Genomic DNA, 18973 nt, shown 5'->3' with positions numbered 1-18973 from the left:
ACTGGTTCCCCCTGATCTACTCGAGAGCTAACCTCCTCGTAGAAGTCAATCAGGTTTGTTTGGCAGGAGCGATTCCTCATGAATCCATGTTGGTTCGGGATTAAAAGATTATTAGCATCAAGATGCTCCATAATTGCCTCTTTAATGAAGCTTTCAAAAATTTTGCCCACAACGGACGTCAGACTCACCGGCCGATAGTTTCCGGCGTCACTTTTCGCTCCCTTTTTGAATATTGGCACTACATTCGCCTGTCGCCAATCAAGTGGCACAGACCCAGTCTCAACAGAGTCCTTAAATATAAGATATAACGGTCTGTCTATCACATTACTTAGTTCCCTTAGTACCCGTGGGTGTATGCCATCAGGTCCTGGTGATTTGTTTATTTTAATGTTACTGAGGCGTTTCTGTACCCCAGCTTGGGTTAGATTTGTCATACTTAGTGGAGGATTAAGTTTGTCACTTCTCATTTCTCCTGTTAGTTCGATTTCCTTTGTGAAAGTTGTCGAAAAAAAATTATTTAATAGATTAGCTTTATCCTCATCTTTCTCTATGATTTTGCCTTCCTCACTTTTTATCGGTCCAATATTATCCGATTTAATCCTTTAACTATTTATATACGTAAAGAACAGTTTGGGATTTGATCTACTTTCCCTAGCAATACGTCTCTCTGTTTCCTCCTTCGCTATTTTTATTTGTTTTTTACAGGTTCTCGTTTTTTCCTTGTAACACATTAGTGCCTCCTTACTGTTTTCCTGTTTTAATCTCTTGAATGCCTCTTTTTTGCTATTTAACGCCCCTTTTACGTTCTTGTTCAACCATATTGGTTTCCTCTTATTTCTGGCCCTTTTATTCCCATACGGTATATACCTCTCGCACTGAGTATTCAGAATTCTTTTGAAGGTTTCCCATTTACTATTCGTATTCCTTTGATTAAGAACTTTGTCCCAGTCAATAAGTTGAAGGCTTTCTTTCAGCTGATCAAACTTCGCCCTCCTAAAGTTTAATGTTTTTGTTGTTCCCTTATTGATAACCCTACTGAAGGGCATTTTGAAGTCGATAATATTATGGTCGCTATTACCTAGGTGCCCCCCTATCTGTACCTCAGTTATTCTATCAGGCCTATTAGTCAATATTAAGTCTAACACGGCCTTCCCTCTCGTTGGTTCCTGCACTAGTTGGGAGAGATAATTATCCTTAATATTTGTCAAGAACCTTTTTCCTTTCTGAGATCTACAGGTTTCTGTTTCCCAGTCAATATCCGGGTAGTTGAAATCCCCCATTACAATCACTTCATTATGTTTTGCTACTTTGTCTATTTGTCCTAATAGCAGTTTCTCATTCTCCTCTGTTATATTGGGTGGCTTATAGCAGACCCCCAGTAATATTTTATTATTATTTTTAGTTCCCTCTATCTCTACCCACATGGACTCGACCCCCTCTTCTCCCTCTCCTATATCTTCCCTTAGTCTGGGTTTTAGACATGACTTTACATATAAGCAGACTCCTCCGCCTTTCCCCTGTTTCCGGTCCTTTCTAAATAAACTATAATCTAATAAATTTACCGCCCAGTCGTAGCTATCGTCTAGCCAAGTCTCTGTTATACCTACGATGTCATACCTCTCCTCCCATATAAGCGCCCGCAGCTCATCCGCCTTATTGGTCAGGCTTCTTGCGTTGGTCAGCATGCAAGATAAAACTTTGTGGTTATTTAGCATCCTATTCTTCTCTAACGATCTAACTGTACTATCCCCACCCCCCTCTCCACCCTCATTATATTCACTTCTCCCCTTCCCCCTTGCTTGCCTCACATCCCACCTATTTCCTTGGTTTCCCCCCCCCCCGTCTCTAGTTTAAAAACTCCTCCAACCTATTAGCCATCTTCTTCCCCAGCACCGCTGCACCCTCCCCATTGAGGTGCAGCCCGTCCCTACGGTAGAGCCTGTAGCCGACCGCGAAGTCGGCCCAGTTCTCCATGAACCCAAACCCTTCTGCCTTGCACCAACTCTTTAGCCACTTATTCACCTCCCTAACCTCCTGTTGGCGCTCCTGTGTGGCTCGCGGGATTGGTAGTATTTCTGAGAAAACTACCTTGGAGGTCCTTGCCCTAAGCTTCCTACCTAGGTCCCTGAAATAATTTTTAAGGACCCTCCATCTACCACTCACTTTGTCATTGGTGCCGATGTGGACCATGACCGCTGGGTCTTCGCCAGCCCCACCCAGTAACCTGTCAACCCGATCCGCGATGTGCCGGACTCGAGCGCCAGGGAGGCAGCACACCGTTCGGCGATCCCGGTCTTTGTGACAGATTGCCCTGTCTGTCCCCCTAATAATAGAGTCACCCACTACCAGAACCTGTCTTGCCTGCCCTACACTTCCCCCCTCCCCCTCATTACTGGAGCATACACTCCCCCGGCGGTCAGAGGATCTGTCGTGCTCCAATAATGCCGGTTCTGAACCAGCCTTCCTATACTTCTTCCCTCTATCCCTCCTTACTGTTATCCAGCTCCCTGCCTGTTCAGCCTGCACTTCCCCTCTATGCTCCACCCCCAGTATTGACCCATTGAGTGTCTGCTCGGTGAGCAGCAAACTCCGTTCTATGTTGTCGATGCTCCTCAGTACCGCTATCTGAGCACTTAGATCCAGAATTTGGGCTTCCAAGTGCACGATATGCTCACATCTCTCGCAGCAATATCGATCCTCGAGCGGGTGCTCACGGAATGCATACATTGCGCAAGATGTACACTGCACGGCTCCGTCCAACATGGACGTCATTCTAAATATGGGGATACAGTCAGTATATATATACAAGTACAAAACACAATTATTTATATATAGGTGTATGGACGGGGATCAATTAGGGATGTGCAAGTGTATCAATTAGATATCGGCGGGGGATCAGTTAAGTATGGACGGGGGATCAATTAAGTATCAAGTATGGACGGGGGAATCAGCTAAGTAGGTCAGGTGGATTAATTAAGTAAAAAGTAAAGTAAAGAAAGAATGAAATACAGTCAGCAATTCAGTCTTAAGTCCTCCCTTCCAAACTCCCTGAATCCAAAGTCACTGAAAAACAAGTCACACACTTACTTTCGTTCGCACTTACGCTCCGGACACACGCAGCTCGTTCACACTCGCAAACTAAGAGATTTAAAGTGGTTTTTTTTGTTTGTTTTTTTTTTCCTTTTCCAGCAATGTACCCTTCACCTCAATGCACTTCCAAAGGACTTGATGCCCAACCAGCTGCCCCTTATAAACCCTTAATTATGACCCCTTCCCATTAATTAACCCCTTGTGAGTAAATCTACACCTCAGGATTTTAGTGCAATGTAGTTAACTCTTAAATACACAGGTAGTAAACTAAGAAACTAAAACTGTAGTGAGAAAATAGATTTTTAATAGCCCAATAAATCTAAACAGGTAGAAAAGCACTCAGCAGATCACAATGCAGCACTCACCGCAATTCACACAGGTATTTTCTGCAGGATTCCCAATACCTCTTCACTGAAAAACAAGTCACACACTTACTTTCGTTCGCACTTACGCTCCGGACACACGCAGCTCGTTCACACTCGCAAACTAAGAGATTTAACACTAGGACTACTGGACTCGTGACCCCGCCTAGAACTACTGAAAGGAGTCATTTTGACTCCTTGCTTGTTTTCGTTTATTTTTAGAGTTTCATTTGTGGTTATTTATTAATAATTATATTTTTTGTAATGTATTATTATTGTGAGATCCAACAGTAATGCTTTTGATTGTTTTTTTTCTGCTTTTCTTATTTTTCTACAGAAAATAACAATAATTATAATAGACGTTTTTCAAACATTTTTTTTTATTCAAGTGCACACATATAAACAACAACTGAAGAACAAAAAGCAGAGAAAATGTAGGTGGAGGAGCATAAAAATCAAAATATGGCGCAGAATTCACCTTCTAAACATTTGGTGTTTCGCATTTTAGGCATTGCCTTTGATTTATGGCAGTACATTGCCCACACAAAGACTTACCACAAGTCTTACAATTTCCGACAGATCTATTTTTCTTGCACTTTTCTTTGATCTGGCAAAATTTTGTTTGAACCATCACTTCTGAGCATGTAGAAACTTGGGACGTGGAACCCTTTTCCCTATCTGTGACATAAGGACCACTCAACTCTCTCACAAGCGTTTGCAAAAATGCCTTGCGTGACATTTTTTGGTGGGTAATCTCCTTGAATATTATCCATGCATTTATACCCGCAAAGTCTAAGGCATTTTCAAATGCATGAACAGGCCATCTCCTTGTGCATGTTCGTGTGGTATATTTTCGTGCCATCTGAGCCACTACATCTACTCCATATTTTGTTTCATTGTAAAACTTTACCGTTTCTGGAGTTTTTTTAGCGGAATCAGACGCAACAACAACATCTGGATGGACGGAACTCAAAATGACAACATTTTTGTTGGGCTTTCCTTGATATACTGTAAGTGTAAAATTGTCTTCATTTCTAAACACTTTAGTGTTGTACAATTCCTCTTTCATGGATTTTATTTCTTTAGGCACTTCTCGCCTTATCTTGTTCAGTGTTCCCACGATGGTTGTTCCTTTGCTTTTTAGCTGTTTAGCTAATTTTAATGAAGTAAAATAATTATCGGTTGTAACATTGCGACCTTTTTTCAAAAACGGGTCCAATAACTTCATTACCACATGGTCAGCTAAACGGTCCTCAGCACGGCGTGTGTCATCTTTGCCTAGATAAGGGAAGCCATTTGCCAGATATTTGCTCCTCTTATCAACAGCTAGCCAATATTTGTGGCCATATTTATCTGGTTTGGAAGGCATGTACTGCGTGAATGGACACCTAGTTTTGCTTGGGAAAAGTTGCTCATCCACCATTATGTATGGGCCAGGTTTGTAACACGCAATACAATTTTCAATAAACCTGTCCCACACAGTAGAAAATAGAGCAAACTTGTCCGTTTGCAGTCTCTCCGATCGAGTAGATTTCTCATCAAATCTGAGAAACCTCATAATTTCAACAAAGCGGTCCCTAGACATTGTCGCTTTGCAAAACGGTATTCCCCAGTCATTACACCAAATACTGCTAATCGAGTGACGGTTCGTGCCAGATATTCCACGAGCATAGAATATCGCAATGAATGCATCTAGCTCCTCATCAGATAGAGTTTGTTCAGCATTACACAGTAATACAAGCAGGTAAAACACAAGGAAAATGTGAAAAGTTGACATGTAAATTGAACTACATCTATATGAACATCAAGGTAAATAAGACAGAGTGAAAAAATTATGCACAAAACTTTATAGCAACATTTAGTGACAAAAGGACCTCAAAATATAGTAGGGAGTCAAAATGACTCCCTTCAGTAGTTCTTGGCAAATTTTGAAAAAAACGCGCAAATTTTTCGCCAAAATTATTTATTCTCACAAAATCTTTTTTCACATCATATTTGAGGAAAAGTCACCGAGTTTCAAGCCGGAATTCTGAAAAATGTAGTCACAGAAGAGAAATAAAAAACGAAAGGAGTCAAAATGACTCCATCAGTAGTTCTAGTGTTAAAGTGAAAAGTTGGTCACACCAAATATTGATTGGATCTAGATTTTTCGTTTGTTCATTCACTTGTATTTTGTTAATTGATTAAATAGATCATTAACATTTCTATTTTTGAAGCGTTCTTACTTTACAGCATTTTTTCTACACCTTTCTAAAAATTATTTTTATGTGATTGTGTCTTTTATTTGCTCATTAATAATCTGATATATCTTTTGGTATTTTGTGTATAGTTGTTTTTTTGCTGTTGGGGTAAATTGTAGGATATTGATTTCAGAGGGGTTTCCTGATCCTTTGATTGTAGGAATGGGAACAATATACCAGGAAGGGGGACATTATACCAGTATGATGGTCATTAAACCAGAATGGGGGGCATTATACCAGGATGGGGACATTATACCAGAATGGGGACATTATACTAGTATGGGGACATTTTACCAAGATAAAGGACACTATATAAGAATGGGGACAATATATCAGAATAGGAACAATATACCAGGAAGGGGGACATTATACCAGAATAAGGGACACTATACCAGAAAGGGGTACACCATACCCGGATGGGTGACACAATATCAGAATGGGGACATTATATCACAATGATGATGTTACACCAGGATGGGGGACATTATATCACAATGATAATATTATACCAGTATAGGGGATATTATAGCAGCATGGGGGACATTATGCCAGAACTGGAGATACTATACCAGGATGTGGGGCATTATACCAGCTTTGGGGACATTATAGCAGAATTGGGAGCATTACACCAGCATGGGGGATATTAATAATCTGATATATCTTTTGGTATTTTGTTTATAGTTGTTTTTTTGCTGTTGGGGTAAATTGTAGGATATTGATTTCAGAGGGGTTTCCTGACCCTTTGATTGTAGGAATGAGTGGTATATATGTGCTAATAAATTAGGACAAAACGTAGGAAATTTAGGAAAAAACTGAACATCTCAGCAGTAATAACATGCTGATTGTGATGTCATGAAGATGACTTGAATTTCCACCAATCAGAGATCAGCATGTTTCAGGTCACCCAGATAGAACAGTCCATGAAACATGAGTCACGGCCACTGTGAGGTCATAATGCTGATTAGAATTTCCACCAGTCAGAAAACAGAACCGCCCAGAAGAACCACCCAGGAGGTATGAGTCATCGCCACTGTGAGGTCATAATGCTGACCAATCACAGAGCAGCCACACCCAGATTTTCCACCAATCAGAGAGCAGCCACACCCAGATTTTTCACCAATCAGAGATCAGCAGTGGGTATAAATAGCCGCTGCCGCCTGCCCGGCTTAGCTTTGCACTGGTTGGGTCTCTCTTTTTTTCTCTCTCTTGGTATCTCCCGGTATCTCTCCCTCCCCTCTCTCTTCTCTCTCTCTCTTTGACCCAACGGCCCTCTTAAGGGCTACCCCAAATGTGTAAAAGATAGAACCAATATTTGTGTTGTTTGTCCGTTTTATGAGCCTTTTATTAACCCCTTCCCACTCTTTGCCATATATATATATATTATATACATAGTATGTGCAGGTGGGCCTTAAAGGGAATTTCCAGGACAAACATATTGATGGCCTATACCCTGGTTAGCTCATTAATATCAGATTTGTGGGGGTCCGGCACGTGGCTCCTCCACTACTCAGTTGTTTGAAACTCTGGCCGAGGTCAGATGTAAACATTGTTGAGGAGCTGAACATCACAGCTCTGGTCACTGTGTAGTGGCCGCTCCCTGGTGCTGCAGATCAGCTCCTATTACATGAATATTAGCTGATCTGCAGGACCCGCAGTACAGTGAATGGAGCTGTGATGTTCAATCTTCACACTATTTACATCTGAGCGCTGCAATCAGCTGATGGGTAGAGCCAGTGCCGCGTGTCGGAGCCCACCGATCTGATATTGATAACCCATCCCCAGGATAAATCATCATTATTATACTACTGGAAACTCCATTAATGGATTGTCTGGGATTAATAACACGAGCCCCTTCTTTAAGAAAAAACAGTCCCTAACTGGTCACAGGATAAATGTGGGATTTCAGGTCACCCATTTACTGCAATGCAGCTGGCAATGCCACCCAGCGGATCTAAGCAAGTCCCGGGGCCTCAACAATATACAGCCAGTGCCCGAGTATAGGATGGAAGATTAAAAAAAATCTTCAAAAATGTATTTTGTATGAAGCATACATCAAAAATACAGGCAATGCTTTTCCTGACAACACTGAGTTTTATAATGTGGAAAAAAACGTTTAAAAAAACACTGTGTGAACATAACCCTAACTGCATTGTGACTGTGTATATACATATATAAGCTGCCCCTCCCCCACCATGTGAGCATTCTCAGCGCGTACTGACCAATGCTGTCCACCAGGTGGCATCAGCAGGAAATTACAGCGATGAGACAAGCACTGCATGACAGCCCCGCCCCAATCTGCCCTATACCAGACACGCCCCCTACCAACGCCCCGCCTCCACTGCCATGACAACCGAATTATTTAATGGCAGAAAGAGAGACCTTATATGAGCAGAGAAGTAGCGGCCGGAGCGCGGGGTCCGCACAGGTGAGCGCCCCCATAACACAGTGTATGTACTGCACGTCAGCTCTATGGCAGACTGTCACCTGTGCTGGATCCAGTACGTGTTACACTTATATCTGTACAGAGACACAGAGGACGCAGCGGGGCCCTGTCGCCAGATATATATATGTGTGTGTGTATATACAGTATATATGTGTATGTATATGCTGTATTACTGTATATATGTGTGTGTGTGTGTGTATATACAGTATATATGTGTATGTATATGCTGTATTACTGTATATATGTGTGTGTGTGTGTGGGGATATACAGTATATATATGTGTATGTATATGCTGTATTACTGTATATATGCGTGTATATATGTACTAGCTATTGAACCCGTTCTACGCCCGGGTGGCGAGCATTTTTATTGGTATATGGTCTCCCATCCTGGTATTTGTGCTGCCCCCATCCTATTGTGGTATGCATGGCACCCCTCACCCCCTAATCCTGGTATGGATAGTCCCCTCACCCCCTAATCCTGGTATGCATGGTCCCCTCACCCCCTAATCCTGGTATGTATGGCACCCCTCACCCCCCAATCCTGGTATGTATGGCACCCCTCATCCCTATCATGCTACACACACATACAAGAAAAGAAACACTTATACTCACCTTTCTTCCCTGTGCTCCAGCGCTGTTTCCCGTTCTGCTGGAGGCCGGGGGAGGAGTGCGGCGCCGAAGTACGCGTGTGCTCATACCACGCTGTCCGGCTCCATTTTGCTGAAGACACATTGCAAATGTATCTTCAGTAAAATGGCACCAGATAGCACTATGCGCATGCGCCAATTTCAACGCTACCCTCTTCCCCCGGACTCTGGACCGAACAGAGGCGCCGCGGTAGCGCTCATCCCGGTCAGGTAAGTATGTAAGTATGGCGCCAGAGATCGCGGTATGTGTTCAGTGTATACGCATACCGTGATCTCCAGCACCATACACTCCTCTTACCTGTAACGGCTCCATGCGTTCTTCAGTCTGGAGCCAGACTGTGCAGGCGTGTCGCACTAGCGCAGACTATAAAGGCTTCAGACAGAGGGACGCTTGTAGCGTTATATTATAGATACTCTATATGTATGTATATATATATATGTATACTGTATATGTGTATATGCATACTGTATGTATATATATATATGTATACTGTATATGGGTGTGTATATATGTATACTGTATGTGTGTATATATATGTATACTGTATATGGGTGTATATATGTATACTGTATATGTGTGTATATATGTATACTGTATATGTGTGTGTATATATATGTATACTGTATATGGGTGTATATATGTATACTGTATATGGCTGTATATATGTATACTGTATATGTGTGTATATATGTATACTGTATGTGTGTATATATATGTATACTGTATATGGGTGTATATATGTATACTGTATATGTGAGTATATATGTATACTGTATATGTGTATATATGTATACTGTATATGTGTGTATATATGTATACTGTATAAGTGTGTATATATATGTATACTGTATATGTGTGTGTATATATATGTATACTGTATATGTGTATATATGTATACTGTATATGTGTATATATATGTATACTGTATATGTGTGTATATATGTATACTGTATAAGTGTGTATATATATGTATGCTGTATGTGTGTGTATATATATGTATACTGTATATGTGTGTATATATATACTGTATATGGGTGTATATATATGTATACTGGTATATGTGTGTATATATGTATACTGTATATGTGTGTATATATGTATACTGTATATGGGTGTGTATATGTATACTGTATATGGGTGTATATATATGTATACTGGTATATGTGTGTATATATGTATACTGTATATGTGTGTATATATGTATACTGTATATGGGTGTGTATATGTATACTGTATATGGGTGTGTATATATGTATACTGTATATGTGTGTATATATATGTATACTGTATATGGGTGGATATATACAGTACAGACCAAAAGTTTGGACACACCTTCTCATTTAAAGATTTTTCTGTATTTTCATGACTATGAAAATTGTACATTCACACTGAAGGCATCAAAACTATGAATTAACACATGTGGAATTATATACTTAACAAAAAAGTGTGAAACAACTGAAAATATGTCTTATATTCTAGGTTCTTCAGAGTAGCCCCCTTTTGCTTTGATGACTGCTTTGCACACTCTTGGCGTTCTCTTGATGAGCTTCTAGAGGTAGTCACCGGAAATGGTCTTCACCTCACAGGTGTGCCCTGTCAGGTTTAATATGATAAAGTGCTTTATTCTTTGTCGGGTCCAGGGGTCCTGTAGAATGTGAATCCCTGAGGAACAGCGTATCCTTGGCTTGTGCCAAGACAGAAGAAAAGTTGCTGAACACTTGGTACCCCAAAGTGATCAATCTATTTGCCAATCAAGATGCCCTGCAGTTGATTAATGCGGACAAATTGGATTCCTTTTATAACTGCGTCTCGACTAGCGGGGTGCCTCAAGGGTCTGTCTTGGGCCCTATATTATTTAATATACTTATTAATGATCTAGTGGAAGGGTTGCATAGTAAAATAGCAATATTTGCAGATGATACTAAACTTTGTAACGTAGTTAATACAGATGAGGATAGGGCACAGCTACAGGAGGATTTAGATAAATTGGGGAGTTGGGCCAAAAAATGGCAAATGGGGTTCAATGCCGATAAATGTAAGGTCATGCACATGGGAAAGAAAAACAGCAGTCACCCATACATATTAAATGGGAAACCGTTGGGGAAATCTGACATGGAGAAGGACCTGGGCGTCTTGGTTAACAGCAAATTAAATTGGAGTGCCCAGTGTCAGGCAGCAGCTGCGAAGGCAAATAGAGTCATGGCATGCATCAGAAGAGGAATAGGGGTATATGATGAGAACATTGTTCTTCCTCTGTATAAAGCGCTGGTAAGGCCGCACTTAGAATATTGTGCACAGTTCTGGGCTCCGGTACTCAGGAAAGACATATTGGAGCTAGAGAGGGTACAAAGGAGGGCGACTAAGGTAATAAAGGGAATGGAGGGACTAGAATACCCAGAGAGGTTGTCCAAATTAGGCCTATTTACGTTGGAAAAGAGAAGGCTTAGGGGAGACCTCATAAACATGTATAAATACATCAGGGGGCTGTACAGAGATCTCTCCCATGACCTGTTTATACCAAGGATGGTGACAAAGACGAGGGGGCACACTATGCGTCTGGAGGAAAGGAGGTTCCTGCACCAGCATAGAAGGGGATTCTTTACGGTCAGAGCCGTGAGACTCTGGAACTCTCTGGGAGAGGAAGTGGTGATGTCCAACTCACTTAATGAGTTCAAGAGAGGACTGGACGCCTTTCTTGAGAACAATAAAATTACATCTTATGCTTAGTGATAGTTAATTAATCCAGGGATTTAATCTGACTGCCAGATTGGAGTCGGGAAGTGAATTTTTCCTCAATGATGTAAATTGGCCTATACCGCATGTTTTTTTTTTGCCTTCCCCTGGATCAACGCTGCGGAATAGCTGCAGTGCACAAGAAATAGGCTGAACTGGATGGACGCTTGTCTTTTTTCGGCCTTTTAAACTATGTAACTATGTAACACTTATGTCCAAGCAGGTAAAGGCGGCTGCAAGATCCGTGATATATAAGGATTCATGTTCATTATTGTATCTCTGGATCAGACATAGACTCAGAGTGATACAACTAAATAGACCCTATAGGGGTAAAGTTGGCATATCCGGGGGGAAATATATCCCAGATTTGCCAAACTGAGCCAACTCATGAAACACATGGGTACATAGGAGAAGAAAGAGTTAATTGGCGTAAAAAATATAAATTTTTATTCCATCAAGTTAAAAAACGTACATAGTAAAAAGAGAAATGACATAATACGGATAGTATAAAGACACTAATTAGATTACCAATGTAGCAAGATATGTTACAAAATATACATATATGGTCACGCATATGGTCACAGTGGGACATGAGCAATATAGATAATATAGCATAAGGTTAGTATATCAAGACAATCCAATGAGTGTAATAATATATCAAAAAGTAATCCATAAGTATTCCATAGTCATTGGATTTACACTTGCCATATGCATCAGGTATCCATCTAAATAATGCTCCTGCCCACAAATAATCAGATACATGTCACATAAAACATTTTTTAAGGTAGTCTCTTACCACAAAGAGTGCCAAAAAGGAGGGTAAAGTGCATAAAGGAACGCACAGTGGCAGAGTGGTATTCCCATCTCATATATTTATGGCACTTCCACAGTCTGAGGACGCACATTCGGCTGAAGTATATTGCTGCGCAGGGACATGCCGGGTCCCTGAGCTGCAATGCATGCCGCCAGCCAATCAAAGGCCAGTAGCTGATGTCGGCGTGCCAGTCACGAGCGACGCATGGAAGTGACGTCATGCGCTGCCCTTGCCGGCACACTGAAATCAGCTACAGAAGAAGACGCCGCATGTCGTGGGAGCGCAGGAAGGTAAGAAGAATCATTTATTTTTGTTTCTTTAATGTATTAGAAAAGAACGACAGAACATTATACCAGGAAAGGGCCAAGGATGGGGAGCATTAGACAAGGAAGGGGCTCAGGGTGGGGAGAATTAGACAAGGAAGGGGCCCAGGATGGGGAGCATTATATAAAGAAGGGGCCCAGGATGGGGAACATTATACAAGGAAAGGGTCCAGGATAGGGAGCATTATACCAGAATGGGGGTCATTATACCATGACATGGGCCAGGATGAAGGACATTACACCAGGAAGGGCACAAGGATGGAGGTCATTATACCAGAATGGGGCCTAGGATGGGGGACAGGATACCAGGATGGAGGACATTGTTATAGGATGGGGGACATTGTACCAGGATTGGGGACATTGTTACAGGAAGGGGCCAGGATGGGGGACATTATTACAGTAAGAGGCCCAGGACCAAGGACATTATACCAGGAAGGAGCCCAGGATTGGGACGTTATTGCTGAAAGGGGCTCAGGATGGGGGGTATTATACACAGAAGGTGGATATTATAACAGGAAGAGGCCCAGGATCGGGGATATTATAACAGGAAGGGGCGCAGGATGGGGAACATTATACCAGGAAGGGGCCTAGAATGAGAGACATTATTATAGGATGGGGCTACAATGGGAAACATCCAAGGCAGGGACGAACACGCGCATCATTATCGGATCTAGAATGCTACAAGGGCCCATACATCTGACCAACATGCTGGTGGGGGCCCAGGTCCAAATTTTGCACATCTGCAGGAACATGGCATATGGCTTAACAGTATGTCATATGTTGGGAAGGGGTTAAGCTACAGCACATTACATAGCCTCTTGCAGCTATATCAATGGAAAAATTAAAAAATGTATGGCTTTTTGAAGAAGGGAAGGAAAAAATGCAAAACAAAAAATTATCCGGTCCTGAAGTGATTAAGGATTTCCCACCCACAGTAAATGTTGTCACTCAGCTTAAAATCTTCACTTGCTTATTAGCAGAAGCTAAGGTTTCATTAGGATCTCCGAGGCTAAAGTTACATGCGGCTCCAGCTTACATGTAAAGGGGATGGTATCAAGGAGTCTCGCCAAACTTTCCCTACAAATGTCCAACAATTCAGAATTCATATCCATTGATAATTTATCTTCTAAAATGATAGCATTTTTTTTCTATCCTTTTCATTTTATGTGTAATTAACTTTTTGCTCTCCTCCTTTAAGCAATGGGAGGAACGACTGATAAGGATCCAGGAAACCATTGATGAATGGCTGAAGGTGCCGACCCAGTGGCTTTAATCTTCTCTTCTGAGGACATCATGCAGCAAATGCCTGAAGAAGGACGCTTATTCCAGACTGTGGACAGAAACTGGAGAGAGATCATGAAACATTGCGTTAAAGACCCGAAGGTAAATGGATGCTTCATGGTGGACTGATACAAGAAAGCACGGTCATCTTGCATCCAGGATTGATGTTTTCCAAGAGTCCGTGTCCTGATGCTTCCATCACAAGGATCCCGGGTTATGGGGCTCCGCACTGCCTGGACTCCAGCCTCCCGCATCTTCTATTTTCTATCCAAATAGGTTCTAATTTTTCTTTTAATATAAACTATTGGCACAATAGTCAATGAATGTGACCTTTTTTCAGTCTCTATAACTATATAATGGAATCTTACTTATGGGCTATCTACTTTGTTTTAGGTTTTAAGCGCCACTTCTCTGACCGGACTTCTGGAGAAACTTCAGGACAGCAATGTGCTTCTGGATAAAATCATGAAAGGGCTGAATGCCTATCTGGAGAAGAAGAGGCTTTTTTCCCACGGTATAGTCCTTTCACTTGTTGCAATGATTGTATATATTCCTTAAATATTTTTTTTTCTTATTTAAACGCATTGAAATCATTTTTGTAATTGGATTTCATTAATAATTTTGCACTGTTTGCCTTCTATTGGCTCTGTGTTGCACTGGCTATTGGACTTATTTTTAATCGGTCTTTTTTCAGCTCCTCTTAGCCGATTTATGACCACAGATCACATCAAAGCTGAATGTGCAGGAAACAAAAAGCCTAACGGTGCAACATTTTTAATGAAACTGAATTGTCGCAAATACTCGCAATTAAATGGGTATTCCCATCTCCAAGATCCTATCCCAATATGTAGTAGGCGTAGTAATAATAATAATATTAGCAAATACCTCCAATTAGAAGTGTAGTATAGTTCTTCTGATTCACTATGTCGCTTTCCCCATGTGCAAGGCATTGCAGTAGCTTCGGTATCCATGGTTACGACCACTCATATAGTGACAGTTATTTGCTAGTGGTCGTAACCTAAGCTACTGCAATGCCCTGCACATGGGGTAAGCGACAAAACAAATCAGAAGAACTATACTAAACTTCTAATTGGAGGTATTTGCTAATATTATTATTATTACGCATACTACATATTGGGGTAGAATCCTGGAGATGGGAATACACATTTCAGTTAAATAAAAAAAAGTTCCCAAAGCTGGATAGCCCCTTTAAGCTAACCATACGCATGACATATGAGATACCCGTGGTCTGAATGGTTATTTGGCTATTTCTCCTGACTCCCACCTATTCTGCTGAACAGTCATGTGGTTTTAATGGGGAGAGAGGAGAAAGTCGGTACTGGACACCTCCGGCAGCGAGTTATCTCCCCTGAGAACCAAAAGACCGGGTATTGAAATCCCATCTGCCCGATCCTTCTGGCCCTGACATCCTCTATCGGGGGAGAGTCAGGAGACCCCCATACACATCAGTGGGTAGGCCGGTCCTGCTGCAATCGTCAGGTTTAAACTATTTTAATCCAATGTGTATGGGGACTGAATCTTTACTTTAAAGCTTTGCTTTTCTATTTTCTCACATAGACACTAATACAAATGGCGCCTGACCCAATACTTTAATGACATCTTTATCATATTGTGCATTTTCGCTTTAGCTTTTTCTTCCTGTCCAACGACGAAATGCTAGAAATTCTCTCTGAGACTAAAGATCCTCTGCGGGTCCAACCACATCTAAAGAAGGGCTTTGAAGGCATCGCAAAGCTGGAGATCCTTCCTAACTTGGACATCAAAGCCATGTACAGCACCGAGGGGGAACGCGTAGAGCTCATCCAGACCATCTCCACCTCCGAGGCTCGGGGGGCCGTGGAGAAGTGGCTCATCCAAGGGGAAGATGTCATGTTAAGGAGCGTGCATGATGTTATTGCTCGGTCACGAATGGTACGGATCTACCTACAGACCAAAAGCATTAATTGGAACTAATCTAGTCTATATATATAATCGTCTTATCCCGTCTGTCTGTCTGTCTGTGTGTCTGTCTGTCCAGGAAATCCCGCGTCGCTCATTGGTCCGGCAGCGGCCAATCAGCGCCGGGGGATTTCTAAAAAAAGATGGCGGCCGTTAGCGGCTCATCTGCGGGACGGAGCTGAGCGGCGATGCAGCCGGGAGATGACCGGCGCAAGGCGCTCATCTCCCGGCCGGCAACAGCAGAAGGAACCCGACCGACGGACCCATCTGCGGGATGGAGATGCAGCCGGAAGATGAGCGCCGCGAGGCGCTCATCTCCCGGCCGGTAGCAGCGGAAGGACCGCCGGCGTCGCTGACCTCCATGCGGAAGGGAGGACCGGGGAGCGGCGCTGCGGGTCGGGATACTTCTGCTGTGAGCGCCCGCTATGTCCCGGGTTCTCGCAGCGGAAGTAGCCGCACAGGCAGCGCCGCTCCCCGGTCCTCACCAAGACGATTCGATGATTGATCGCGGTCTTCGGACCCGACCAATCACTGATCTTAGCGCAAAACTTAAACACCGCTGTGCTGATTGGTCGCCGACGCTGCCCGCGACCAATCACCGATCTTGGCTCCACATTTAAACACCGCTGTGGTGATTGGTCGCGGCCGATATTTAAATTTGGCGCCAAAATCGGTGATTGGTCGCGGCCGATATTTCAATTTGGCGCCCAAATCGGTGATTGATCGCGGTCAGCGTCCGCGACCAATCAGCACAATAGTGTTTAACTTTGGCGCCAAGATCAGTCATTGGTCGCGGGCCAAGACAGCGACCAATCACCGATTTGTGCGGCACTTTTAAATAGCGTCCGTGACCAATTGGATGTCAGCGCCACTCCCCGGTCCTCCCTTCACACCCTAGCCGCATGGATGTCAGCGCCGCTCCCCGGTCCTCCCTTCACACCCTAGCCGCATGGATGTCAGCGGCGCTGCCTGTGCGGATACTTCCGCTCCGAGAACCCGGGACATGAGCGGGCGCTCGCAGCAGAAGTATCTGGACTCGCAGCGCCGCTCCCCGGTCCTCCCTTAACACCCTAGCCGCTGATGTCCCCACTGTATCCACATGGTCTTACAAAGGTCCGGACATTTGTGTTAAAAATCGCTGATTGGTCGCTGGCGCTGCCCGCGACCAATCACCGATTTGGGCGCCAAATTTAAATATCAGCCGCGACCAATCAGCACAGCGGTGTTTAAATGTGGAGCCAAGATCGGTGATTGGTCGCGGCCGATATTTAAATTTGGCGCCCAAATCGGTGATTGGTCGCGGGCAGCGCCAGCGACCAATCAGCGATTTTTAACACAAATGTCCGGACCTTTGTAACACCATGCGGATACTGTGGGGACATCAGCGGCTAGGGTGTGAAAGGAGGACCGGGGAGCGGCACTGCGGGTCGGGATACTTCTGCTCCGAGCGCCCGCTCATGTCCCGGGTTCTCGGAGCGGAAGTATCCGCACAGGCAGCGCCGCTGACATCCATGCGGCTAGGGTGTGAAGGGAGGAACGGGGAGCGGCGCTGACATCCAATTGGTCGCGGACGCTATTTAAAAGTGCCGCACAAATCGGTGATTGGTCGCGGTCTTGGCCCACAACCAATCACGGATCTTGCCGCAAAAGTTAAACACTACGGTGCTGATTGGTTGCGGACGCTGACTGCGACCAATCACCGATTTTGGCGCCACATTCAAATATCGGCCGCGACCAATCACCGATCTTGGCTCCACATTTAAACACCGCTGTGCGGATTGGTCGCGGACGCTATTTAAATGTGACACCAAAATCGGTGATTGGTCGCGCCCAGCGTCGGCGACCAATCAGCACAGCGGTGTTTAAATGTGGAGCCAAGATCGGTGATTGGTCGCGGCCGATATTTGAATGTGGCGCCCAAATCGGTGATTGGTCGCTGTCAGCGTCCGCGACCAATTAGCACCGTAGTGTTTAACTTTGGCCGCAAGATCAGTGATTGGTTGCGGGCCAAGTCGGCGATCAATCACCGATTTGTGCGGCACATTTAAATAGCGGCCGCGACCAATTGGATGTCAGCGCCGCTCCCCGGTGCTCCCTTCACGCCCTAGCCGCATGGATGTCAGCGCCGCTGCCTGTGCGGATACTTCCGCTCCGAGAACCCGGGACATGAGCGGGCGCTCGCAGCAGAAGTATCCCGACCCGCAGCGCAGCTCCCCGGTCCTCCCTTCACACCCTAGCCGCTGATGTCCCCACAGTATCCGCATGGTGTTACAAAGGTCCGGACATTTGTGTTAAAAATCGCTGATTGGTCGCTGACGCTGCCGCCGACCAATCACCGATTTAGGCGCCAAATTTAAATATCGGCCGCGACCAATCACCGATCTTGGCTCAACATTTAAACACCGCTGTACTGATTGGTCGCGGACGCTATTTAAATGTGCCGCCAAAATTGGTGATTGGTCGCGCACAGCGTCGGCGACCAATCAGCACAGCGGTGTTTGAATTTGCCGCCAAGATCGGTGATTGGTCGCGGCCAGCGCCAGCGACCAATCAGCGATTTTTAACACAGATGTCCTGACCTTTGTAACACCATGCGGATACTGTGGGGACATCAGTGGCTAGGGTGCGAAGGGAGGACCGGGGAGCGGCGCTGCGAGTCCGGATACTTCTGCTGCGAGCGCCCGCTCATGTCCCGGGTTCTTGCAGCGGAACTATCCGCACAGGCAGCGGCGCTGACATCCATGCGGCTAGGGTGTGAAGGGAGGACCGGGGAGCGGCGCTGACATCCAATTGGTCGCGGCCGCTATTTAAATTTAAATGTGGCGCCAAAATCGGTGATTGGTCGCGCCCAGCGTCGGCGACCAATCAGCACAGCGGTGTTTAAATGTGGAGCCAAGATCGGTGATTGCTCGCGGCCGATATTTAAAATTGGCGCCCAAATCGGTGATTGGTCGCGGGCAGCGCCAGCGACCAATCAGCGATTTTGAACACAAATGTCCGGACCTTTGTAACACCCTGCGGATACTGTGGGGACATCAGCGGCTAGGGTGTGAAGGGAGGACCGGGGAGCGGCGCTGC

General features: G+C 44.2%; 1 protein-coding gene across 1 annotated transcript; it reads left to right on the top strand.

The window, feature by feature from the left end:
• Positions 1–8025: 8025 nt before the first annotated feature.
• LOC141191722 (dynein axonemal heavy chain 12-like) lies at positions 8026–15863 on the top strand. The gene is made up of 4 exons (XM_073661660.1): positions 8026–8117; positions 13854–14038; positions 14330–14450; positions 15586–15863. The coding sequence occupies exons 2-4, from the start codon at positions 13898–13900 to the stop codon at positions 15615–15617; spliced, it is 294 nt and encodes a 97-aa protein (XP_073517761.1). The 5' UTR covers positions 8026–8117; positions 13854–13897; the 3' UTR covers positions 15618–15863.
• Positions 15864–18973: the final 3110 nt, after the last annotated feature.

This window comes from Phyllobates terribilis, unplaced genomic scaffold, assembly GCF_046119375.1.
Source record: "Phyllobates terribilis strain yellow unplaced genomic scaffold, ASM4611937v1 Scaffold_51__1_contigs__length_9155689, whole genome shotgun sequence".
Classification (NCBI taxonomy): Eukaryota; Metazoa; Chordata; class Amphibia; order Anura; family Dendrobatidae; genus Phyllobates; species Phyllobates terribilis.
Note: the sequence above shows the minus strand (reverse complement) of the source record. Positions and strands in the feature narration are given on the sequence as shown.

Bases quoted from the DNA above. Each gene is read 5' to 3' on its own strand.
- LOC141191722 (XM_073661660.1), top strand. From the start codon at position 13,898: ATGGCTGAAGGTGCCGACCCAGTGGCTTTAATCTTCTCTTCTGAGGAC. The intron at 14,039-14,329 runs GTAAATGGATGC...ACTTTGTTTTAG, and splicing joins ATTGCGTTAAAGACCCGAAG to GTTTTAAGCGCCACTTCTCT. The intron at 14,451-15,585 runs GTATAGTCCTTT...TTTTCGCTTTAG, and splicing joins GAAGAGGCTTTTTTCCCACG to CTTTTTCTTCCTGTCCAACG.